Source organism: Tiliqua scincoides, chromosome 1, assembly GCF_035046505.1.
Source record: "Tiliqua scincoides isolate rTilSci1 chromosome 1, rTilSci1.hap2, whole genome shotgun sequence".
Classification (NCBI taxonomy): Eukaryota; Metazoa; Chordata; class Lepidosauria; order Squamata; family Scincidae; genus Tiliqua; species Tiliqua scincoides.
In genome coordinates, this window is record NC_089821.1 from 190,555,544 (window position 1) to 190,581,735 (window position 26,192).

A 26,192-nucleotide genomic window follows, 5' to 3' on the forward strand; every position below is an offset into this window, starting at 1 on the left:
AAGAGTATTTAGAGTACATCTACCATACAGTGTACTGTGTGGTTGTACCTTGAAAAACAGGCTAACAAGGCTGGCTGGAATAAGGTGGGAAATGTTCAGGAATATTTCGAATGGGCTCTAACCCCTATGGACATACAGCTAGGCATGTTCATATCTTGCAAGTTCTTAAGCAGAAAGTTCTTAAGTAGGGGAGCTTCTGTATTTTAGAAGATGCAGTGACAGATGTTATGATGCATAACATTTGTCACTACCGTATTAGTCACAGACTAGGGAACATACTATGACAAAACACTGACTTCTTCACGGTAAACACAGAGACAGAAACACTTCCTCCCCAGTCCACCATGCTCACCCAGAAACCCTAACCTGTCCTCTCTGCATGCCCCATGGTTGGGAGGCAGAGATTACAACACAGCTGGATAGCAGAGATACTATCTTACCTAGCCAAATGTATAACACTGACCTTTTCCTCTTCCTTGACAATGGCCTGCATGAACCCAAAGGACCCCATCCCCCAGTAAACTGAGGAACCACGTTGGGACAGAACACCGACTTCTTTACAGCATATATGCACTAAACAGTGACATACAATTCACGTTTGCGGGGTGCAGGATCCTACAGATAGCTAAAAGCCTGAAATCTGACTTATACGGAATCACACCATTGGTCCATCTAGTCCAGCATTGTCAACTCTGCCAGCAGCTTGTGAAAGTCCCAGAGAGATGTCCTACTACCAGAGATTTCTTTAAATGGAGATGCCAGATTGAATTTGGGGCCTTCTGAAAGCACATGCCCCTACAACTGAGTCTGTTTTAAAACATTCTGAACTCGGAGTGAATAGAGAAGTTGTATTAAAAAGCACTGAAATGTGACAGGGGATTTTGCTGCCTCTCTCAAGAGGAGAAAGGAAAGAATAAAGAAAGGCAGGTACAGGGAGATGGGATTAATTTAGGTTGTTAGCCTTTGTAACAGAAAAATATTTTAGTTTTAAAAATTACAGCCCCCCTCCCCAGCCTTTGGGTTAAGACAGGATCTAGATAAAGTAATAGTAAAACTAAGACACAAAACTAAAGCACAAATACTTTAGATCAGTGGTTCTCAAACTGATGGGTGGTGACACACAGCCCTCCACAGGGCTCCCAGATGCTTAGAACACTGAAAATACGCAATTGCAAAGCACTTCCTCTTTGTGTTTGCAACCAGGCAGCGCTTTGCAATTGCTTATTTTCAACGTTCTAAGCATCTGGGAGCCCTGTGGAGGGCTGCGTGGGACTCCCCACACCTCCTGCAATGTATTGCAGCCACCTGTAAGTAAAAGCACCCCCCTTTTGCCCCTGTTAGCGACGTGATCCTGGGGGTCGTTTCGCTACCCTCGCCCCCTCCCCTTCAAAGACTTACCTCAAGAGTAAAACTCCTGATAAGTTTGAGAATCACTACTTTAGTTGGATTGATTTTAGCCTTGCCCTCTTACCGATTTCATCCTTCCTCATGTCCTTCAGCTTATCAACTGTGAGATTCTTCTGTTCCAGTTTGGCGAGGACTGATGGTGGCAGGACCGAGAATTGTCGCAAAGGACTGACCCAACCCCACAATCGCTTGTCGATAACCTTGCTGAGATTCAGCAGCCGATAGGTCATGGCAGGCCAGCGTTTACGGAGAGCAATCTCAAAAAGGGCTCGAACGATGCGTGCTGCATTCTGTTGAACAAAATGCAGTGATGAATTGTTTTGCTATTCCTTAGCACTGTAGTGCACACTGTGCACAGAATAACACAATTACAATCAGCAATTGGGACCTCTGCTGTGGCGCCCACATTATGGAATTTTCTCCTTTGGAATTTCTGTCTTTGAGAGATCCAGCTTGCACCCTCACTTTACAGTTCCCTCCGCTGGCTGAAAATTTGTTCATTGCAAAATAAAGCCTTTGCAAGCATAGCTCAGATGTTTTAAGATTTTCTACTTTTAAACCTTCTGCTCTCTGTGCTACTGTATTCTTGTATTTGTTTTATTCTGCTTATAAATTTGTTTTTTGGAACTTTTTGAACATTGCCTTTTTTAATAAATAGCAAAACAGCAACTCAAATGATTTGAACAAACAAATAGTGTAGTACTTTTAAGGATTAACTATTTTGACGACAACAATGGTTTTTAAGCTGAGAAGCAGAGAACCTTGGCAGACAGTCATTCTGACAACTCATCTACCATTACTGATTTTCCCTTACAATGAACAGCTGCAGAGGAGAGTGCTAGGTATCCTTCCGGTACCGATACTTATTTTACCAAGAGTGCACCCTAGAACCTATTGCAGATTCACAAAGGCTCATCACAGATCACGAATCAATGTGAAAACAGTTCCATGAAGATAAGAAGTTGGAAAACTACTAATTTATTTTTAAAAGCACCAACTCCAGGTTTCCAAATTCAGATTGTTTCAGGCCAGCCCACAGCCTGAACAGTTCTTTTAGAGATTGGAGGAAAGGAGTACACCAAGCTAAGTGCAGGAATCTTTTGAGTAAAGTGCACAAAATAAAATAGACAACTTATGTGTTTTGTAGAATGGTGCAGGGGTACGGAGAAGGTCGAGGGTTGTTAGAGTATTGGGCTAGAATAGGGAGGTTATATTGGGGGTATGGGGTGCTAATTGGCCCGGACGTATCAATCATCTGCCAATGAGGGGCACTCCCAGGCTGTTGCCAAAAGCCACAGCTGGCAATAATCAGCTGGGCAGAGAGATGCTTCCCCACGGCAGAGATAGCATGAGATGGACCTGGCCTTTCCATTTTTGCTTGGGCCCAAGTTCTCATCATGGAGGGCAGGTAATGGCCTCGGCCGTTACACAGAGAGCATTACAATTGTCCATGGCAGTGTTCTTCAACCTTGGGATAGGAAGCCCAGTGGAGTCATGAAAGTTGTGGAACTGTGGCATCTTAAAGGAATGAAAAAGGTTGAAGACCACTGAACTAGAGCGCTACCAGCTAACAGCCCAATCCTGAGCTGCCTGGCATGTGAGGCTGCATTGGTGCCAAAATGGCTTACCCATCTTACCTCTCTGCTGCCCGACGCTTCGCATGGAGTGCCAGGCGGTGGACACAGCACCACAGCTGGCCCAGTATGGGCTCGCACAGGGCTAGTTCCAACACTGGGCCCACAGTAAGGCTCACAAACACGCCTTACAGCATGTTTGTCACAGTGCATGCCGGCAGTGAGCCAGCATGCAAAGATCTGGATTGGCCCCTAAAAGAGGAGGCATCTGGTATACCCCTTCAGGTACCAAGAGATTGTGTCCCAGTCTTGCTCAGGTCCCAGCAACTGTGATAGAATGGCTTTCAATAGTGCCAGACTTCATGGTAACATATTATGCTCTCTACAATAAGAATATTTGGTTACAGTAAACAGTGGTGGGAGACAGGCAGTGACAGGAGTGGAAGGGGTGGAAGGTAGGTGGTGACAGGAATGGGCGAGCAGAACCAGCGGAGGGTCCCCAGCCTCATTATTTATTTGGGTTGTGGCACAAAAAAGGTTAAAGACCACTGGTCTCTGGAGCTGAATACATAGACTCATGGTCTTCTCTGGAATAAGTCACTAATGGAGAAACAAATTATTTTTTTTTCCTTTTTACCTGTGCAACATAAGCAGAGTCTGAAATAAGGGAAAAACTATCAATCTCTCCTCGGCTAACATAGGTTTGCAGGAGGATATTTATTTTCCCATAACTGTTTTCCACACCACCAGGAGCCGGAAGTTCACAGACATCGCACAGCAAGGCTTCCAGTTCCTCTATTTCTTCTTCTCTCACCTGAAATACAAATTAATAGACTTTGAAAAGGCTGGAGCAACTTGTTAAATCTTCCACATGAAAATTAAATGCCAATTATCTCTCAATAACAATGTTTTTAAACAGTCTACAGTTTCTGGAAAACATGTCTCCCAACATTGTACTTAATAGAACCTAATTGAAACTATCTTAATAACGACACAATTGCATTTCATTATGCATTGCCTTATATTAAGATTGCCATTGACATACAAAAATATTATATGCCTCAAGAATTATTTCTCCTGACCGTACCATCCTCCACCTGATGAGATTTCCCTTTTTATTTGACCAGACTGTGACCTCTGTCCTTCTGGATTAGGGCAAACTTGAATTAACATTAAATGTATTCATTAAAGTCATACAGTTTGCATGTGGCATATTATGTTCTTAGCTCAAAACTCTGAAGTACTATGATTCATGGTATTAAGGTTTTCACTGTTAATAAGATTAAGTCTTAATGCAACTAAAGAAATATTCATATCTACAGCCTGAATAATACATAATATTTTAAATTCTCACTCATACTTGCAAAACAGAGCATAAATCTACATATTCTTTGGTTTGCTGAAAGTCTATTAGTCTAGAACTTATTTAAAGAGGGTAAATGTTTGGCACCTGCAGGGAACCACATGGAGGCCACTTTCATCAAGCTCTGACCAACTCATTTACTGTGAAACAGCTGAAAAGTCACAACTATCACTTGAACCATTTGAGGGACATTCCATCACTCCATAATTACCACATTTCAAGAGGACCCATTTCTGTTAACCCCTGAAAAGTCTCTTGCTACACTTACACTTGTATACAGCTATTGTACAAATAAAGGAGGCTCCAGTAGCTGATGTTTCAACAAGCATGAGAACGCATCCAAATTCGCACCATACTGTCAATTTTGCCTATAAGGGGGAAGAAGAATTTCTGCCTCCTGCTTAAGCCTCATTTATTCAGATCAAATAGAAACAGAGCTGCAGTGATCATTTTCTTTTGCACAAATCTTAATCACTTCCATTGATGAAACAAAGTCTCTAGAGATCAATAAATCTCTAACATGACTTTAAAAAGATCTGCACTACCCAACCCTTCTTCCCTTCTTCTTGAATTGCTATCCAAACATAGCACTGGCTTACAACTCTGTGGGTTTATATCCATTATTAAGGCCTTCAGGCCAAAACATGTTCAAGTAAGACACTGGATAACACTGGATAGTATGAATAAGCAGTGCAATTTAGTGGGACAAGAAACATTATATCTTCAGTATCAACAACGATTTGATGCACTTGAGGAGATCCAGCTAGCTTGGACACTGCAACAATAATGTCAGAAGAAGTATCATGTGTGAAAGATTGAGGTGTTTGGAGCTGTTCCCTATACAGACATGAATGAAGATGACCTTGGGTCTAGCAAGACATATTTATAAGCATTTTGGAACTCCTATGTGTATTACAATCCCTGGATACCTTCTTAATCCAAAAATGTAATTATGAAATACCAAGCTCTGTTTCCATGACATCTAATTAAAAAAAAATACAGTTAAGTAAACATTGAACAGCTAAGTATTTGATCTCCAAAACATCATTTTATAGAGTTCAGAGGAAGTCCCCCTGCCAAAGAAAAAGTGCTCCTTTTTTTTTTTTTTGCACTTTGGGATGCATTCTTACCTTGATTTGTTCAAATTCCTCTGCTTTAGACACTATAGCAAGAATGTCACCTTCTGTCTTGTGAGCATCAAACAGTTCATTGAACGTCTGCAAAGAGAACAGACTTCAACTTGTGATTTAAAACGTTTAGCAATAGCTCCTATCTAGACACTGAACAAGAGAAAAAAAATTCTGCAATCAGTAGCGACATTCAGAAGAAATGTCATCCAAAATTTTTGCTTTGAAAAGTGATGTGGAGTGATTACATCATGCGATTCAAAGCATAAGAATAAGAATTCTTTTTAAAAAACCATGAAGTGGACAGGATATCCATTTTTGTAAAAATGAATACCCAGTAAGGTAACATATACTCCTGTTTTAAAAAAAGAAAATGTAGCTAGCAGAACTTGAAATATAGAAACCTGTACAGTTTTATGAAAGACTATTTTTGATAATGTATATAACTTTGTGAAAAAATCTTATCTAGCATATTAGATATGCACTGATACAGTAGTGTGCTTGCACACATACAGAGGTTTGTTCGTTTAATTTCACACTTCTGCATGTACAATCTAACCCCCCCTCAACTTGGATTTACAAGCATATCACCAGGCATAAGACTGCAGTTTATTTTACTGATAATCTTACTGCATGATCCTATGCATATTACCACAAAAGTTTCACTGATTTCAATGGAACTTCTTTCCAGTTAAGTATGCATAAGATTGATTAAAATGCTGTTAAATATTTCATGACTTTATTTTAAAATATAGAGAAAGGCAGTTTTGTTACCTCTATAGTACTGTACTTAATGTAATAGTGACTGGCGATTCTTCCTAAATCTGTTGAAGAAAAAAATCCAGTTCTTTCTTCGAAACGAATCATTCGGGCTTTATCCAACTTTCGACCTGCTTCAATCACTAGCTGTTCTCTGTGCTTCTCTAAACTTGGATCCATCTACATATAGTTTATAAAACAGCAGCCAATGAAAATAGCAGCATTGTTTGAAAAATTAGTCTCTATGGTTCTTTGAATCCTGCCCCCCATTCCTTCCTTCTTCAGATTAACACATGTGCATAGATAGCAATTTTTTAGCATTTCATTTGACATGATCACTCTGATAAGCCAACAATTTGGAATTAAAACACATATGTTAGTACAGGTTGAGACTATTCGCGTGGTAAAAAAAAACGCACTATAGCAAATCAATTTAAAAAACAAAGTTTCTTTGCTCCAGTGATTGAAAAACAGCCTTGCTGACCTTTTGATTCTAAGATAAGAGTCATTAAGAAGACAATCCATCAGCACTTCACTCAACCCCTCCCTTCACCAATGCAAAATGATCATGTTTCTTTCAGGTGCTGGGGGAAGGGAGGGGTCCGAAGGAGAGAGAAGGATTGATGGATTGTTAGCCCGCTGCCCCCCCTCTCTCATTAAGGAGGCTGTTTTTAAAGGACTGTTCAGTTTTTAAAACTGATTTTAAAGGGATGCATTTTTCCCCTTCTCCAGGGATCAGTACATTCTTTCTCATTTGCAGCGGCCATTTGTGTTGAGTCAAATCGTGTTGTATAAAAAATCTGTGTATAAATAGGCTGGACCTGTATTGTCTTCTTTCTATTGCAAGTCAAACATGAAACGGAGAAAATTTTCTTCTAATTGTTAAGAAACAGATCCAGATTTTAGCTCATATCTTGAAGACCCTGGGAATCAGCAGGAGTTTCAATTTTAGATTTCAATGTGGAAACAGAAAGATTTTTGTATAATGATGAATAATAATAGTCATATACTACTTTACAACCAAAAGGTTTGCAGTGATTTAAAAAAGAAAAATATTCATAACATTTTTAGTGTCATGGCTGGAAGTGACATCATCAAGCAGGAAGAGCGTTTAACAATCTTAGGTTTCTATCCTATCCACACATACCGAGAAGCCCAATTTACTATCATTGTTTAAAACGTATACACGGTAGCCTGTTAAAAGTACAGATCGGTAACATTTTCCCAAATGCAGTCACATACCATGGTAGCATCCAGTCTATTAAAAAATAGAATATTGAATTGAATGGGGCCACCTGAAATTGGCTCGTGACCAACATAGTGGGTCCAACAGTTTGAGAAACACTACCCTAATACAATAGTCCTTAATCAGTAACGATTCCCAGGAGCGGCACAACAATGTGTAGGGGTGGTGGGGGATGCCCACCACCCAGCAGAGAGACCACGCCACTTCAGACAGTGGCAGGAGGTTCAGCCCGGTGGGTAGAGCACTAGCATGTGAAAACCGCACACTGGAAAAAACCCTCCTGCCTACTCTGACCTCCTTATTGCTGTTTGAAGTGGTCTGCGATGTCTCCAAATCCAGAAGTAACTGGTGACAACATCATCACCAGTCACTTCTGGGAGCCAAACACTGCTGCTGGAGCTACTGGTTCGTCAAAGAGCTGGTAGGTTCAGGCAGCACTGCCCTAACATGCCTCCCTCGGCTAAAGGACAGGGGACTGTCAGGAATAGTCTGGGATATGGCGCAGGGAGCTGGTGATGGAGAACAGAGAGTTGGCAGAAACTGAGGCCCACCCTTTGCGGGCAGGAATGCCCAAGACATCTCTGGATCAGGCAACATTGAGAATTATTAAGGTATGATCTAAAACATGGGAGGGGGAAGGCTTCTCCAGATCATATAACCTTCCTAAATAGTTCCTCTGCACCAACACTTTGCCACTAGCACCCAACCTGTCTCTGATACTAAAACAGTAAAGTAGGAGCTAATTTGTCCTTAGCTGAGAGACTGGCAAAAATGAATCTCCGGGCAAACACTGGTTGCTAGTATAGCATGAGGTGGAATGAAGCTGGGGGAGGATAGGGAGGGGACAAAATGGGGTGGGAGAAGGGAGCAACAGGAGGGTCCAAGAGGAGGGCAAGATTGGGAACATTGGCGCACCTGCATCCTACCCCTTTCCTGAGCCTGATTCACCAACATGGTGACTTGCGCCAGCGATTGAGCCTGTGGAGGTCCAAGTTGCCCCACTGTGGCTGCTGTGGCTTACCCCAGGGTAAGGGGACAAGTGTCCCCTTATCCCGAGACCTCCAGCAGCCGAAATTCCCATGCAGGATGCAGTGCTGCCCATGCTGCATCACTGCACAGGAATTTGTGTTGGATCGGGCTACCCATTTTCTTTGAGTTTTTAATCATAAACTTGAACAAAGTGTACATCAGCAGCAGGGAAGAAAACTGCATATTTTCACTATTTGCAAGCTGCACATCTCACTGAAAACTAAACTAAAAATCAGCAATGAAGAACACACAAAATACAAGCTTGGGGTTTGTTCAGATCATGCCTTATGGACAAATGATTAGACTTCACAAATATTCAGGACCCACCAAGAGCTATAATGCTATAAATTCTATGAGAAGTCTGTTTAAAAATGCCAACAAATAAAAAGAGCAACACTTGATATAAATACATATATACATAAATAAAATGGGACCAGATTGCATTATCTATTTATTTAATTAAGCTCTATCCTATGCACACTTTCCTGGAAGAAGGCACCACTGAACACAGTGGGACTTACTTCTGAGCAAACATGCATAGGATAGATAACACCATTCAGCATTTATAATGCTCTTTGAGTGTTCTAAGTGCTACACATACATTATCTCCCATTATCTTGGGAGATTTACAGGGATACCCGAATCTGATAGACTATGCCCCTGCAGACTAGAAGAAATCAAAACACTAGAATCATGTGCTACCTTTCATAATTTTAATACTGAAAAACAAAAAAACGTTGATTGAGCCTTCGATGTACTCTGGTAGATTTCCCAATTACAATGCTTTTTATTTTCTCTCAGATAATAACAAATATGTTTAAAAAGTTAGAGCCGAATTCTTGCCAAATAGTCTTTAGGACATGAACAAAAATGGTAAAGGATCATATGTAATTATTCTGGCTCAGCTGGTATTTATCTATGTTGTACTGGAGGACTTGTAACTGTTATTGTATGAAACCATGGCTTTCTGTAAAACACTGCTGTGAAGTTTATTGATTGTATTAATAACAATAACAGATAATTAATAACAGATAATATTTGTACATTATCTGCTGTTCTTACAACAGCCCTATAAGGCAGGTCAGTCTTACTAGGTGGCAGGTCAGTCTTGCAGATGACAGGCAGAGAGAGTGACATGCACAAGGTCATCTAATGGGTTCATAGCAAAGTGAAATTTGAACTAAACTGAACAGCTACATTATTCATAGTGCAATCTTCTTACTCCATCACTCTCATGGTCTTTATGTGTACCTGTTATATGTACATATCCTATATGTATATCCAAGTATTTGACTATATTACTCATACTTGGTTTACAAAATCTACATTTGGTACTGAAATGCTTGCATTGACTTGTCCAACAGTTTGATTTGCATACATAGTATGTCATGGTACCTAATTGACTGCATTCCATATGTTCTCTGATAGATGAAGTTTTCAGCCACTGGGATGATGCAGGAAAGACAACTTAGAATGTTTTTCTTTCATATTCTGTACTTCAGAATATTTTCCATGTTTAAAGCACTTAAAAGGAGATGCTGACGTCAGGAAAGGCAGTAATGGCAAATATTTAATCTCCCATCAGCAAAGGATTACAGAACAAGAGAGTAGGTTACTTTTTCATGCATTTTCTACCTGATAAGCCTTGTGACTGATGCCATATACTAATGGGTTTGCTCTCATCCGTACATAAAGGTAAGTATAACTTATCCACTTTACTGCTTCCTCAACATTTGTCACTGTTCCGAGAGCAATCTGGAAGTGGAAAGAGATAAAATAAAATTTACACGTTAGGCATTAGAATGGAGGAAAGTTCAGCATATATTGAGTTTTGTATAGGTAGTAACTGAATCCTGTTGGCAACCTTCAGTCTCGAAAGACTATGGTATCACGCTCTGAACTGTAACTGAATAGTCAAATAGTAATTCTGCAATGAAATAGTCAGAAATAGACAAATTAGTAAGTGGCGGCAATTTTTTTTAAAAGCACCATTTATGTTCTATTTTATTTAAAAGATTTGTGATAATAGAAATGAGAGTCCTTTCTACACGCCATGAACCTTTGTTTGTTTCATCTTATGAATTTCTATTATTCATTGGTGAGCCTACACCAACCACTCTGGAATTCATATCTAGCTAGAATTTTCATTTTGTGTTGAAAAGAGAAGAAAAATAGCATCGTTATCATCCAAATAAGAGTTTTGCTCATTTCCCATGTTATTACATGTGGACAGTATAGTGACATTGACCCTCACCACACAAATGCTAGAATGAAGTTACGACCTGCAAAAAAGTCCTAGATGTAAACAATAAATTACCAACAACATAAGATCGATAGAATACAGGAATTCACATAAATTTACTTAGAGATAAACTCGACAATCATGGGCAATTCCAGATAGAATAGGTTTTGCAGGATCATAGTAAAAGGAAGAACTTCACAGTTGAAATAAAAAAAAATTGTACTTTAGGTTTTGAAATTCCACAACTCCCTCAACACTTACTTGGTATTCTGTCTCAGTGATTTCTATGGAACCTATTTTCAAAAAAATGCATTGAGAACGGCAGGCCTAATAACCCTATATCAGGCACACCTACTTGAAAGTAAATGCTAACAACTTTCATGGAAGGGACATATTTATTAATGATGAGTTACACGATACAGTGGGATTACACAGTTTGTCAATAATATCTCCCTGTCTCCAAACACCACAAATTAATTCACATAAAGCCTTCTTTCCTACTCCCATGGGGCTACTATGATATTCAATCTTTACCAATCTAACTATTATTAATCCAATTCACTGTCCCAAATTATCTTATAAAACATTCCTGTCCATTCTGATGTCCTGAGTTTCAACCCTATCCAATTCCTTTAAAAAACAAACAAACCCAAAGCACACCTTTCAAGCTGGACAAGGATGATAAAAAAATAGTTTTTAATGTATTAACTGAGCCAATGAAAATCTGAAATTACTCCATGGCAATAAAAGAGTTACAGCTTTCTTTTACTCCTCCCCCCTTGAACAAAATTGTGGGTCACAACAACCACGGGAATTAAAATCAAATAAATATTGTTTTGGTATCTGAATGGCACCAAGTAAAAGTTTAAAAATGCACATCTACATAAAATTAGTGCAACTCAATCAAGGAAAAGGGGATTCCTTAGCTAGGCCACTGGCATATTACATAATTTGTTGCCAGAACTAATTTGTGCATTTGATTTCGTCCCATGTTTCACTGAAGTACTTACTTGTTTTATATTGAAATGGAACTGATGACATCTCATCATATTACACAACATTACCCCTTTTGGAAACATTAAGGTTTACAACACTGAAACCAAACAATTCATTTAGAAGGACAACATGCCCAATCGTGAAACTTCTCCCTGCTCTACTCCTGCCTTAGGCTTTCACCTAAGCCACTGCCTCCAACACATTTTCTCCTCTTTGTTCCAAAGGAGAGCTCTGCATAATCCAAAAGATAAGGAAAAAACAAGAGCAAAAGTAGTCTATATGCAAAATGTGCAAATATTCATAACAATTGGTAACTGCTTCACTCTCCTGTTATATTAATTAATGTCAACAACGTTTGTTGCTACAGAACAAAACTGTAGTCACGAAGATGGAAATCCTTTTAGGTGTTATTTCAATAGTACTTATTGAATGCTGATGAAAAGACAAAGCACATATTACTTTTGAAGATTTGCTGCCACCTGGTGTCCAATTCAATGTCTTGAGTGGTTTTTTTTTTTTAATTTTTCAGTGAAAAAAGTAGAGATGAAGTTAATATTACTGGTGAAAAGGACCTCTGTTTTTTGGGTGCTATTGAGTGCTCTCTGGCAATGCTGTTTTTTCCTCCCATCCAGATTACTAATTGCTCCAGCAAAGCTGTGCGAAAGCCCCCAAATATTTAAAGTTCTAGAGCAGGGATGTCAAAGATACGGCCCGCGGGCTGGATCTGGCCTGCAGAGCCATTTGGGGCGGCCCCCATGATCTGGGGGAGTTTTGGGGCTGCCCCACCCCTGCTTGCTCTGACTGCTACCGGAGTTCTGCTCTGGTCACAGTCAAGGAAAATTTGAGGGCTGGGAACGCCGCATGCAGCATCCCCAACCCTCAGAATGACGTAGGTGCCGTGCATGGCGTCCCCGGCCCTACAACTCCCTCTGGCCACCGCCGGAGCTCTCCTGGGCTCCGGCCATGGCCAGAGCGGGTCAGACGGCAGGAGGCGCCATGGGGTGGGGGGGAGGCGGGGGATGCTCTGTGGCAGAATGGTGTCTGGGGTGGGGGGAGGTAGGTGAGTGAGGGGGAAGCCCCAGCTTTTTAAAGAAATAGAAATAGCTTTTCCAACACTTCCTGTGTACAGGTCACTTCCGTGTGCCACATTTGGAGTTTGGCCCTCAGCAGGTGCCATAAATCCAATGTGGCCCCCAGGATGAAATGAGTTTGACATCCCTGTTCTAGAGAATGTTACAGACCAATTAAACTGTACATACTAGTGGCGTACAAATGGGGGGCTCTGGGGGCCAAGCTGCGGGGGTGTGTGTGTGACAGAGGCCTCCTCCCAATTTTTAAATCTTGGTATTTTCAAAAACCATGTTATATATCAACTGATGCGTAGGTTCATGCATAATGGAATGAAACAAACAGCAGTAAAATATCTCCATTCTATCAAATTTTATAGTCAAAAAACCAGAAAAGGAAAACACAATTGCCTTATGTAACAAAAAGAGAATTACACTGGGTTTACCACTGGAAATAAATAGCTTGTTTCAAGCATTCCAGAAAACCAAATGTATTCTTCATAAATGTACATATGTTTTGCCTTTCTTTCACATTACAACAAAACTGCTTTTGTAAGTATAATAGACCACAAGCCCACTGCATATTATCTTGATAGGCATTCCTTCCCTGTTTTGTTTTGGGTTCTCCAATATTCACTACATATGTGAAACATGTTATATATAAGTTCAATAAAAGAAAATATTCACGATCTGCACTTCTTCTCTGGTCATTATTATTATTCATTTCATATCATGACTATTACTGAAAATAATTTTGTCACGGGATGCCAAAAATTTATGGGTCCTGGGTTCCAAATGACCTTCGTATACTACTGGTACATACAGGATAAGGTTGAAGAGCTTTCCTGAGTTGTGACCTGATGGTTAGGTTGGGAGAGCTTCTGAGCCTTGGGAGCAAGGAAGTTGTGGAATCCCTACTTTTCTATGAACAAGCATGAGGAATTCCTATCCATGACTGGGATACAGCTCAGGCAGTGTTTCTTTATATCCTCTCTCCCAGCTAATGTGCCTATAGGTTGCACCAGGCCAGAGTTGGTGTCACATGGGCTAGAAGAGGAATTCTTACAAAACTTATCTAAAAATGACTCTCCATAAACTTAGGTCTAATCGGATTAGGTAGTTCCCAAACTTTGTCATACATGCTCAGGAGAGACTGTTCGGCTCGCTCTTGTTTGTCAATATTCAGGAGATTCCCTGAGCCTTCAGAAACTGCAGTTTCTTGGAAATTAGGAGGTTTTACACAGCTCTGTCTGAGCTGCATTAGTGCACAGTTTGGACAAAGACTTTTCTTCAGTTATGCAAATGTCAGCTGAACTATTGAAATTCAGAAAGAGTCAGCTTGGCTCCAAGAAAAAAACTATAATATTCAATTTGCACTGTAAAATACTTTTTGTTGTGTAATCAATAATGGCATAATTCATACAAATTAGTTAATACCATAGATCAAAATCCTTAAAGAGCATGGCATCCCCTGGCTACCTATGGAAAAAATAAGCTGCAGGTAGAATATTTAAAAACCCTACTTTTTCTCTTTACAAAGTTTAATTATTTTTGTTTACTCCAGTTATTTGCATATTACAAGCAAACAGGAAAAAGGTCTAGCCCTGTTAGATTGATTGCATATCCCCCTCCATGTTACTGCGGCCATGTGTTAGTGTCTCTGAAAATTAAGCACATAACCTTTATAGCTGATATACTGAAATTGAGATAATAATAAATTAACCACTGGCAACACTGATCTTAGAAAAAACGTAACTGTGTGCTTTTTATATTTCATGCATTTATCATATTCATTTTTAAAAACACAAAGACAAACAATATAATGTAGATTAGTTTTAACAACATAAACTTTTTCCTCCCAAGCCAAACATACTTACTCTGTGCATCATTAACAATGACTTGTCTAACCTAAGTTTAGAGGATACTGTGATAAAAGGAAGATCTACAGAGAAAACAGTAACACGCTTTTAATCAACTATGCTCTAATGCAAAAGTTTCTAGGTAACTGAAGCATTTAATACCATAAGGAAGCCAAAATTTGCAGGGGAAACATCCCGTAAATGCAGAAGATATAATATTTGCTTTTAAACTGGCACAGCATGAATTCTTTTCTCAAGTGTCTCATCAGCATTTTTAGTTTTCCCAGTCTGTTTGTTTTGGAAATGCTACTATACTCTGAATGGCCAAGTATTTCCTACAGTGCACAGATGCCAACTGTTTAACTTTTTATGTCTTGACTGAGCAACCTCCTATACACCTGCCAGTTTTAAAGAAACATCTTTGGACCTATTTATCATACCCAGCAGTTAGATACACCCTTCACAGCAGTCCTGCACAGATGATTGCTCTCCTGTGAAGAGCAAGCCCACGTGGGGCTAGTCAGGAATGTGTGCACTAGCCTGCCCCCATTCTTCATGCATTTCTCTAGCTGACCGCCATGGCAGAACACTCAAAGGTGGCAATCACAGGGAACCTCTTCCCACATTCAGCATTTGTCTCTGTATGTTTGTCTGCAAAGCAAGAAGAGTGGGGAAAGGGCTGACTGCATTTCACTGGGAGGGGGAATAGCAAGTACACAGCAGATTAATAGAAAGCCCTTTCTTTTTATTTATCTAGAAAGCCCACACACATCCTGAGTGGGAGAGATAAAGCATGAACAGGACTAGCAAGTTTTTTAAAAAGTCTTTAATAAATGTATTTCAGTTTGTAATTCCAGGAGTCTTTTAGCTAATTGTACATCTTTTCAAAAAGAGAGTTCTCCTTCATCCACTATCAGAAAAACTGTGACCAAGGTTGAGCATGTGGGTGGACAATGTGGTGTATTTTCTAAAGCTTCAGGATAACTTGCCTATTCTATACATGTCACCTCAATCCTATTACTGTACCATAAAATGCCATTCGTATCAAGTCAAGGCACTCTAATGCTTCACCTTAGAGCATCCAGCAGTCCACACATCTCTAGATCCCAAGCATGGCTTCATTTCTAAGTAACTTGTATCCTGGTTCTGCAAAAGAGATTCTCTACGGCAGGGGTGCCCAAACCCCGGCCCTGGGGCCACCTCGAGGACTCCAGAATCTGGCCCTCAGGGAGCCCCCAATCTCCTATGAACCTCTGGCCCTCTGAAGACTTCCTGGAGCTCGCGCTGGCCTGTTGAAACTGTACTCAGCATGACAGCCAACTGTTCAACCTCTCGCATGAGCTGTGGGACAAGGGCTCCTTCCACTGCTTGCTATTTCACATCTGTGATGCAGCAGCGGCAGCAAAGGAAAGGCCTTTTCTAGGCCTTGAGCTATTGCAGGACCTTCATTCATTCATATAAGTTCCATCTCTAATATATTAATTTATGTAAGTTTATGCAAATGTGAAACGTAATTCTCTTTTTTCCCGGCCCCCGACACAGTGTCAGAGAGATGATGTGCCCTCCTGCCAAAATGTTTGGACACCCCTGCTCTAAGGCACTGGAAGACCTCAATTTGAAGTGGATGATAAGCAGTCTCTCTTTATCATTTGGGGATTCACTTTTCCCAACCAAGTATTTAGAAAATTTCTGCCATTCAATACCATATTTGCTTATTTCCACAGTATTAAGAAGTAGCCTTGCAGCTTATTAGCAACTAACATTAAAATCTCTCAACAGTGTATGCGTGTGCATATGTATTCACATGAATGATTACAATTCACTGCAACTTCTAAGGCACTTTTACACAGAACTTCAACATAGGAGGTAATTCCCAACCATGTGTGCAGCCTTTATGAAGACTTCAGGATCCGTTATCCCAGCAATCGATTTATCCCTCCAAAGAATCTGCCTTAACTCAAAATGCTTTTCTCTACATTTAATCTAAATTTAGGTTAACTTGCTTAAATTTTAACCATTTTTTCCCTGTTCTCTTCTTTCTGACATAAAATGATCATCAAGATGTATCTATATATCCCTCCATGACCTTCTGTACTTGACTTTATGGGAGTAATACTCAACCTTTCCAGAGCTGTGTCCTAATGCTACCAAGTGACACATGATCACTTTAATTTTTTTAACCACATATTTCCATCTTTCATTTCTTTTCTGTTCTCTCTATTTTTCTGTTCTTTCCGAAATACATTTTATCCAGAAACAGAAAAGGCGATATAGCAAGGGTATCCTCCTTAGGCAGGCTTATATCCCATTTGTGGGCTCACCAAAGTTCTAGAAAAAGCAACACATGGAGCATCTCCTCTTCCATTTTGTGTGATAAATTATCTCAAGAACGTCCCTTTAGACCAGCCAATTTCAACCACTCTGCTGTGGCACACTGGTGTGCTGCAAATGGTCTGCAGGTGTGCCACAGGAGTTTGGGGGAGGGTTATTTACTAGTAAGGCCATTGGGGGATGTGAGCCCCTCACCAACAGCATGGTGTGCCTTGTCAGTTGACAAAAAACCGATGGTGTGCCTTGACAATTTTAGTACCCTGTCAGTGTGCTGTGAGACAAAAAAAGGTTGAAAATAACTGCTTTAGATCAATGGTTTTCAAATTCCCACCAGGAACCTTTTCTCCACAATAACTTGTCCTCTTGTGCTAGATCACATTGTTGCTTTGCATCAACAGAGTACAGCATTCAGACCAACTTGACTAACAGTCTCACTGTATAATCCCTGAAATTTTTGCAAGCTTGAAAAAAAACTTCTTTAAAACATATTACCTGTCTGAGGGGATTAGATGCAATAGTAAAAAATGGACTGTCATCAGGCTGTTGCCAAATGTTTAGAATTTATTGCACCACAAAAAAGTGTTCACATTTTCTGTTCTAAAGCACAAACTTAGTGCAAGACATTCATTTAGATACAGGGAGTCCAACAGTAAGTGGAAAATACTTCCATTAACAGGGTGGGGTTGGGTTGGACTCCAATTCCACCTTCTTACACTGAGCAACATTCCAGAGTCTCCTCAAATCCTCAAGCAGCAGCTTTCCAGGACATGCCGGCCACGCCCAAGTCACTGTTTATATAAAAAAATAATCACACCTGCATTCAGAAGACTATATACTAATTGTTTTGCATATCATATTTATCTTTGTTTTCCCAAGCATTGTCAAGACACATATCTTCATTCAAATTTTCCATTATGACTCCAAAGCATTTTCCTCAGGGTTACTGCAAAAACTAATCATACAAGAAGGGAAGATATTTATATGACGATCTGAACTGAAAAAAAAAAATGACTGAGTTACAATCAAAAGACGAAAGACCACTGTAATTGACCTGACTCACAATTGATTTTCTGTAATCAAGCAAGTACTGATCTTTCCTGGCTTGTCCTGTCAGCAGGAAAAGTCATGTCCAGTGTTCCAGACTACATAAAAAATGATGGTTTCATGGCCCTGTCAGTGCTTTGCACTTTTGCTTTTCAGCATTTTCAGTTACACCAGCCAAGATGCATTGCTATTTTCACTAACATAAGTTTATTAGAAATCATTAACACACTTCAACATTGACCCTCAATTGTCAGAACCTGGCACAGCTCCTGACCATCGAAGATTAATTTTATGCTTACTGTGCACTACATCTTTTAAAGCATAATTAGACTTTTACAAAAAACTGAACTGCACTTTGCTTTAGCATTGGGAAGGAGGGGAACTGATGAAAAATGAGTGTTCTGTAACTTTTCTTTTATAAAGTTTTCCCTATTACTAACAGAGAGTACCTTCCACAGACAACTATCAAAGCTGTAAGAGTACAAACCTTGTATGCTCATTTTTGAAAGAGAATGGAAAGGCCAAAGACTCTCTCTCACTTTTTGCTTAGCTCTCTAGTACTGCCACTAAAATATATATTCTCTGCAAGGCACCTAGCTCCTCCCTCTTTTGGGACCTGGGAACAGTTAGTTGAATTTTAAAGTGTTGTAAGTCACTTTGAGGACAGAATGGCCGAACAGTAGCAAAAAACCAAGATACTGTATAATAAATTTAGTGTATAATAAATAATTTCTTGGGCAGAAAGGAAAAGAATTATACACAGGCAACACATCAAATTAAAATAAGCATTATCTACCATACGAGGAAAGGAAAGTTACTTTATCAACAGTTCAGCAGAGTTTCTACTAAGACTTGTATTTTATGGAGTGGTTGATTTGGGCACAAGGTGAAAAATATGGGCAAGTGGCTTCTTCAACACAATTCCATTCACTTTTGTTGTGACACTATCTCTGCTAACCAACTGTGGAAGGTATAAATATTTACAGCCCTATGTTTGCCAAAGTAAGAAAAATGTGGGGGTAAGTAGTGTTAGGAAAAATTGATGGGCAGGAGAAAGGAGTATCTAATTCTTCCTGTCAATTCTTCCCTGCAAATCTCCCCATCACCAGGCTTATTTCTGGTTTTGGAGACTGGTAAGGAAAAGGGGAGAAATAGATCAACAACAGCCTGAAGGACATTTGAAGGGGAGAATACTGTATTCTACATTTGAAACAGAAGATATGTACAACTCTAATTTAGAATGAATATAAAGGTTCTAATTCTGGAAAGTGCACCTTTGAAGGTCATTTTAATAAACAAGCTAATAATTCATTCAGACAGATTTTGCTCAGAATTCCAATCATATTCATTTAGGCTAGAAGAGGGCAACTTGTTGAATATGGAGGACAACTCTGGAAAGATCACGAGCGATTACCTCCTTGAAAATACTATTCAAGTAATCAGGGATTTACACCTTCCACAATGATGGTTTAAAAGTTATCAGATATTATCCCTGATAAAGCCATTATCCACCCAGCTGTAGAATTCAGCAAATTTTTCTTTATGCCCAATAGTTTTGGAATTAGGGATGCTTATATCTTCAAGTTATACACATGACCTCACAATATGTCAACATATACATGACTTAGAACATATACATGATTTAGAACAGCAGTCTCCAAACTGGAGAACACTTTGCACTGGGAAAGGCTTCCATGGAGTGAATGGCACTTACCGTTCCACTAGGGAGTCTCTTATTCACAGCGCCGATCTCCTCCGAACCATGCTCTGGCTTGCCGCGTCTGCCCCAAAATTCAGGCGCAATGGCTGCTGGGACAACATAACCCAAAAACAGCTGACTGTGAACAGGAGGCTTCCCTAAGGAACAGTAAGTGTCATTCACTTTGGGGAGGGATTAGGCAGAGCACTGGAGTCTGGTTGGAGTTTCCATGGGCTGGAGTCTGGACATCCCTGATTTAGAACTTTTCATCTACTTCTATTCCCAAATGCATCTTCTCTACTTGAGATATATCAGTGACATCACTGTCTAGGGCTACAAGTAGGGGACCTATGTGAAATTCCACTAGGACCAGCAGCACAATACTAATCAAGCTAACTTAATACAGTGATGCCTCGCAAGACGAATGCCTCGCGCAACGAAAAACTCGCAAGACGAAAGCGTTTTGTGATTTTTTTTGTGACTCGCAAGACAAATTTTTCTATGGCCGTGCTTCGCAAGACAAATTTTTTGCATTTTTTTTTGTTTTGGTTTGTTTTAAATCGCGCTTCGCAAGATGAGAATTTTGCAATACGAAACGACTCGCGGAACAAATTAATTTTGTCTTGCGAGGCACCACTGCACATAACATTAGGCTCAATGGGGCTTGATCCCCACTAAGTGTGCTTAGGACTGCAGCCTTAAATGATTTCTACTCCATTGTTAAATTATGCTTGGATATCTCCATGCAGTATGCTCATTTCATCGCACAACAGTGAAACTATTCAGGATGCATATAAGCACTCATACTGGAAATGTCCATTGCAACAAGTTTCCTGCAACCATCCGGGACACAATTCATTGTCTACTGTCAAATCCTACTACCAAATTTGTTCCATTCCTTCAGATGGGGATGAACACCAGCAAGATTTAGATAAGGCATTCTTAAAACTACATTATTTATTTGAAAATGTGAATAAGCAGATAGAGAAATGCAGAAACTTCCCTTCTACAGAGAGGACAGAGAAGAGATATTTGTAGCAGATATTTGTCACTCACAGATCTAATCTAAAAATATCTTCAACACATCACCAAGAATCTACATACTTGATGATTATCTTTCCCTTTATGTTCCCAGATAACATGGAAGGCCAATTCTGTTTTTTATGCACACAACTCTCTCCCTGAACCTGAAACACCTACGTACCAACAATTAGATACCAAAATAAAGCTATAAACCCAAAAACAAAGCCCTGCAACCAACACTACCACCAGTTCTGTTCCTAAATCTACCTGAGTAACATTAATATGGGACAAAACAACAAGAGCAGCCATAACAACCTTCCAATGTGGTTGCTGGCAGCTGACAACATCGATGTTCTTCTGCCGCAGGCAAAGGTCAAACAGACTCATTTCTGCGCAAGAAAATAAATGGACACCAACCAGACATTAAAACTAGATGAGGCATACAAAGCTATTAGACATGCACACATTCTTATACACCAACACAAAATTTTGACCAAGACCACTATTTTAATTCATGAATAATCCAGTTTGAAATGAGATTCAAAGTGGCAGTCTTCAATAACATGTACTATTGTACACACACAAAGGAGAAAATGTTATCATCTGGTGCTCTTAGTGCAAAGCCATGCACCTGATGTCACAGTGGGTGTTACCAGCATTAAAGCTTATGGGTTTGATATAGTAGAAATGGAAGAGGTGCAGAAGAGAGTGACCAAAATGGTTACTGGGCTGGGGCTTTATGTGGGACCAGTTGCTTCCTGTGCTGCTCCACAATGCTGCTGTTCTGCAGTGCTGCCAGGGAGGCACATTCCATCCTCCTCTGTCAGCCTGACATAGGCTACTTCAGAATGCCAGATGCAAGGGAGGGCACCAGGATTCAAGTCTCTTGTTGTGTGCTCCCTGAGGCATCTGGTGGGCCAATATGAGATACAGGAAGGTGGCTTCGATGGGTCTTTGGCCTGATCCAGCAGGGCTCTTCTTATGTCCGTTCAACTAGGTGAGCTTTCTAATGCCATGTGTTGTTGGTCAATGCCCAACGTGAACAGCACTTGATGCCAACATTGACTAGGTGAGCAGGAAAGACCATTTCAAACCAAAATTGTCTGAAAAAGCAAATGGACTTCTTACCCTTTCTTCCTTAGTGCTCATCAAACTGTCTACAATGCATTTTCTTTTGTGCAGATTGGAGACCACTTGAGAGAAGTTTGTACAATCAGATTAATGAAAAAAAGGATAGTCTTCCAGATAATACGTAATTATTAACAAGCTGTTGTAAAGAGCTGGCCTCTTTACAATAGGATTCATAATAAAATTCTCTAAATAGTTTGAGGAATTGAACAGATTTTTAAAAAAATTGAAAATAGCTAAAATCCAACTTCAGTTTTCTAATATAAATTGATGTTTTTGAAAAATAACAAGCTAGTATTCTTGATTTAGGAAGTAAGCATAGGTTTAAAGAAAACAGTATTTAGAAAACTGTCATACCCTACAAAATATTATACTCTGCATGTCATTATGACTATACAATCTGTTACCAATGTCACAACACAATCCCCAGAAACTATTCACAGAAACTATTATAATTTATAGATCTAAATATAAACTGCAGATTATTTTTGTCCTTTTTCCTCATATTGATATCCAAAGTGCTGTACGCATTAGCTGGGCTGAACAGTTTAAGAAGCAATACCTCCGCATTCAAGTTGTCCGCAAGGCTCTCAAGAAATTGGCTCTCAATTGGGTTCTGCTGAGTAAGCAGAGTCAAGTAATGGCTGAGTTTGTCATGTGTTGTAATAATGACTCCTTCTCCAAATTTGTCAAACTGAGGCCGTCCAGCTCTACCAAATATCTGCATGACATCTAAAATTCCAAGGTCAACAAAGGAGCCTCTTTTTGCAGCATAGATCTGTGTTCCCTGGTTGAAGAAAAGTTAATAAAAATTAACATAAACACACATGACTATAATCCAGATGAGCTGAAGACCAAAATTAGGCAAATACAGCAGGATTTCAAAAGTGTACTTTAGCTAATCCTTTTATAATCTGTGATATATTTAAATCTTTACCATCCAATTGGATTCCCAAAGGGGAAAATGAGTTTAACAAGCAAGAGCCTCCCAAAAATTATAGATAATTAGGAACACATCCTCCCCTCCATCCACTCCCTGCTTCCTTTTGCAAACCTGCAGAAAGCATCTTGTTATATGACATTTTATTGATTTTTTTAAATGGTCGATAGAGAGGACATTCTCTTACCTTAATGATAACAGCATGAGCTGGAAGATTGACACCCCAGGCTAACGTGGCTGTACAAACCAAGACTTTGATATATCCACGAGAAAATAAATTCTCCACCAAATTCCTGTCTTGCCGCAGCATTCCTGCATGATGAATACTGAATCCATCTGGAAACATTTCACGTAATTGCTTGTTTCTGGACTTTTGTACCTTACATGGACAAGGAGAACAAAAGGTAACATTAACATAAGATTCACATTCAAACAATAGTTTTTGTACATATAAAACTGCTGCATCAACAATATACCATCTATCTGCTTCCTATGTGAGGGTTACGTTACGAGGTCAGTGCATAAAGACAAACATATATCGTCAAAGCACATTTGTTTTTAGATTTAAGGTAGTTTCTCTTCCAAGAACTAAAATCACAATATGAGAGACATGAAGGAACTGAGGATACAGCAGCTTCATTCTTGCTCTAGGGCTCTGACAACATGCCCAAGCCAGACGGAACTCTAGGTAATATGGAGACCAGTACTGGCCTGAGAGTTTTGTGTTATTACTGCATTATACTTTTTTAAAATGTTGTAAAACACCTTGGGGACCTCTTCAGAGATGGAAACAAGGGATACAAATACTCAGATATAATGATTAAGTGGAATGATGGGTTGGATCTTTGGCATTATTAATCTAATGTTTTTCTCGTTGGGTGGGAAGCTAAGAGCATACACTTGAATTTGTGCAAGTAAAATGCATGTAAGATGCTGGTTGACTGCACAGGCAAAATAGGATGCAAATCAAATAAGTCTATGTTTAAGTACAACTCTCAGTGAATCATTATTGATAATAATCATAAGAGAAAGGGCTATTTTTTAATCAATAACTCTCTTGGTACGAAAGACCAAGAACAGCATAGGTTGCAAAGGCTAAAAGACTATCCACTGTTGGAGATTCTCAACAACAACATGACCTGAGTCAATTGAGTCTATTATGGCAGGCCCCTCTACATGGAACACATTTGTTTCAGAACTTCAGTTCTGTTACATTCAACAGACAACTTTAAGGAGAAACAGTACTTTAAAATGATTTCCACCTTGATGACACCCACCTGAAATCTCAATACAATGTCACCCAGCAGTTTTACTTTCATGGGCCTCCCTGGGCCTCAGAACATCTTAGAAGGCAATAAAACTTCACTTCTGGTTTTGAGGGAAACTGGAAGTCACTTTTTTTTTTGCCTGCAGGCTTCATTTTGAAGCCCGCAGAAGCCGCAGGAGGACATGTGCAGCCTCTGAGGGCTTCAGAAAGCCCTCCTTTGGAGGTTGAGCCAAGTCTAGCTCAGCACGGGTCTGGGGGATTCAGTAAGGCATGTTTTGAAGTAGGAACCCCTAATGGTAACATAACAAGCAAGAAACTTCATATTTGCCTTGTAGATGACTTCATTCCATAACCACTGAAGTAATTCCAAGTACCAAATGGAACAGTTAATTTTTTGAAGAATGCTTGATGCCTAAACTTATGAAGAATTGATCTATTACAGAAAACTCCCCACGTTCCTGACTTTGTGGACAGTGGGAGAGGCCCATTTTCCAGAACAAACATTTCAAGTCTTTATATTTCAAAGGCAAAGGAGAAAGGATCCTCTGTTAGAATACCTTAGAATAGCCGAACAGTATGTACAATTTACAGCCTGGTCTCAATTTCTTATTTCCTCTTGCTGTTACTTGTAAAGTATGTGATACAAACTACTTTTGGAAGAGGGAACAAAATCAATATTATGTCAAGGTTCTCTTGGGATTTACATTAAGGAGCAAAGAACTGGAAAGACTGCTAAATTTGCTGTCTAGAATTGTCTGAGCAGAAAAAAAAAACAAAAAACTATGCAAGAATACTTCCTCACCCAAAACACACACCGAAGTAAGTATAACAAAAAACACACAGAAAAGACTAAATGATTGATTCCTGAGGCTGAGAACTTTCAAACTAGTTTCACAACCCAATCCTAATGGGTGCACTGATGCTAGGTATCACAAACATACTGTAAAGCACATTTGCAACAACTTTCAAGTAAAGAGCACAGGCGGGACTGCACTGTCCCACTGGCACTGATAAGTTCAGCACTGAGCAGCACAGGGGAAGGAGGAGGGCAGAATAGAGGCAGAGAGTGGGTGTAATGTGCTGGGGGAAGGCGGACCAGTGGTGGACCAGACCCAGGAGGGAGGCTAGGTTGGCAGAAGTGACCCCTGCCATATCCTAACCTCCTTCTCAGGTCTGAAAGCCCAGCACAGGGCTTCTTGGACCTGCGCCAGCAATTTAGCTGCTGCCAATTCAAGTAGTGTTTCTTTGCCCCAAGGACACCTCCAGCCTGCTCAGTTCCTGTGCTGGCTATGGCATGAGCTGTGTGGCTCCCTGTGCCAGTACTGGATAGGAATGGGTTGTCAGAGTTGTTTCTAAGTAAAGTGACCCTGCAACAATTTGAATAATAAATTCAATGCATATCTGACATCCTACTACTTAGATGTATTGTTGCCCATAGTACAGTCATATTTACTGGGTTGTCAATATTATTGTGTATAATCTTTAGGCCTAAATCACCATCATGGACATTGCCGATTATATATGTTCAATGGTGTGCAAGCAAAGATGCTATAAATAATTTCTATAATGAAAATTCTATACAAAGTATTGACAAAACTAGAAGTTCTAATGCTAAACTTGTCAACTGAGAAATGTCCCCTTCTCATATTCACCCCAAGTAACCAGCTTAAGTACTTCATCAGGCTACAGGTATTTCAAGTGGAAGGAGAGGGAAACAAAGAAGGGTACTGGAGGCATAATTGCTGGACAGTAACATGAGAAGACTCCTCTCCTTGTTAGCTAACCTATGTACAATACGATATTGCCCTCTCACTCCCCATGGCAAATCTACTTCCTAACAAGCACAAGAAATGGAGCCATTCCAGGCAATAACACATCACATACTGCTTCTTGGGTACCCAGAAGCAGACAGAAAATGCTGCACTTTTGCTAGGTAATAGTTTTGTGCATCTACAGTTTATTCGTATTTACATTTATATGCCTCTCATTCATTTTCTGCTTTTCATTAAACAGTCCCAAGACTGTTAAAGACATAAAAACAAATTAACAACAAAAACAAATTCAACACCCTACCATAGTAGTCAGAGGAAA

The 26,192-nt window shown here is 39.8% G+C and overlaps 1 protein-coding gene across 1 annotated transcript in view; it reads right to left on the reverse strand.

Moving 5' to 3' along the window:
- Positions 1-26,192, reverse strand: part of ASCC3 (activating signal cointegrator 1 complex subunit 3) — a 271,099-nt gene that overhangs the window by 112,720 nt on the left and 132,187 nt on the right. The window contains exons 15-21 of the mRNA XM_066612963.1: positions 23,022-23,213; positions 22,457-22,681; positions 10,141-10,260; positions 6,246-6,410; positions 5,475-5,561; positions 3,619-3,795; positions 1,472-1,697 (exon numbers count right to left, since the gene is read on the reverse strand). Of these exons, the coding sequence (XP_066469060.1) occupies positions 1,472-1,697; positions 3,619-3,795; positions 5,475-5,561; positions 6,246-6,410; positions 10,141-10,260; positions 22,457-22,681; positions 23,022-23,213 (1,192 nt within the window). The remainder of the gene's footprint in view (positions 1-1,471; positions 1,698-3,618; positions 3,796-5,474; positions 5,562-6,245; positions 6,411-10,140; positions 10,261-22,456; positions 22,682-23,021; positions 23,214-26,192) is intronic.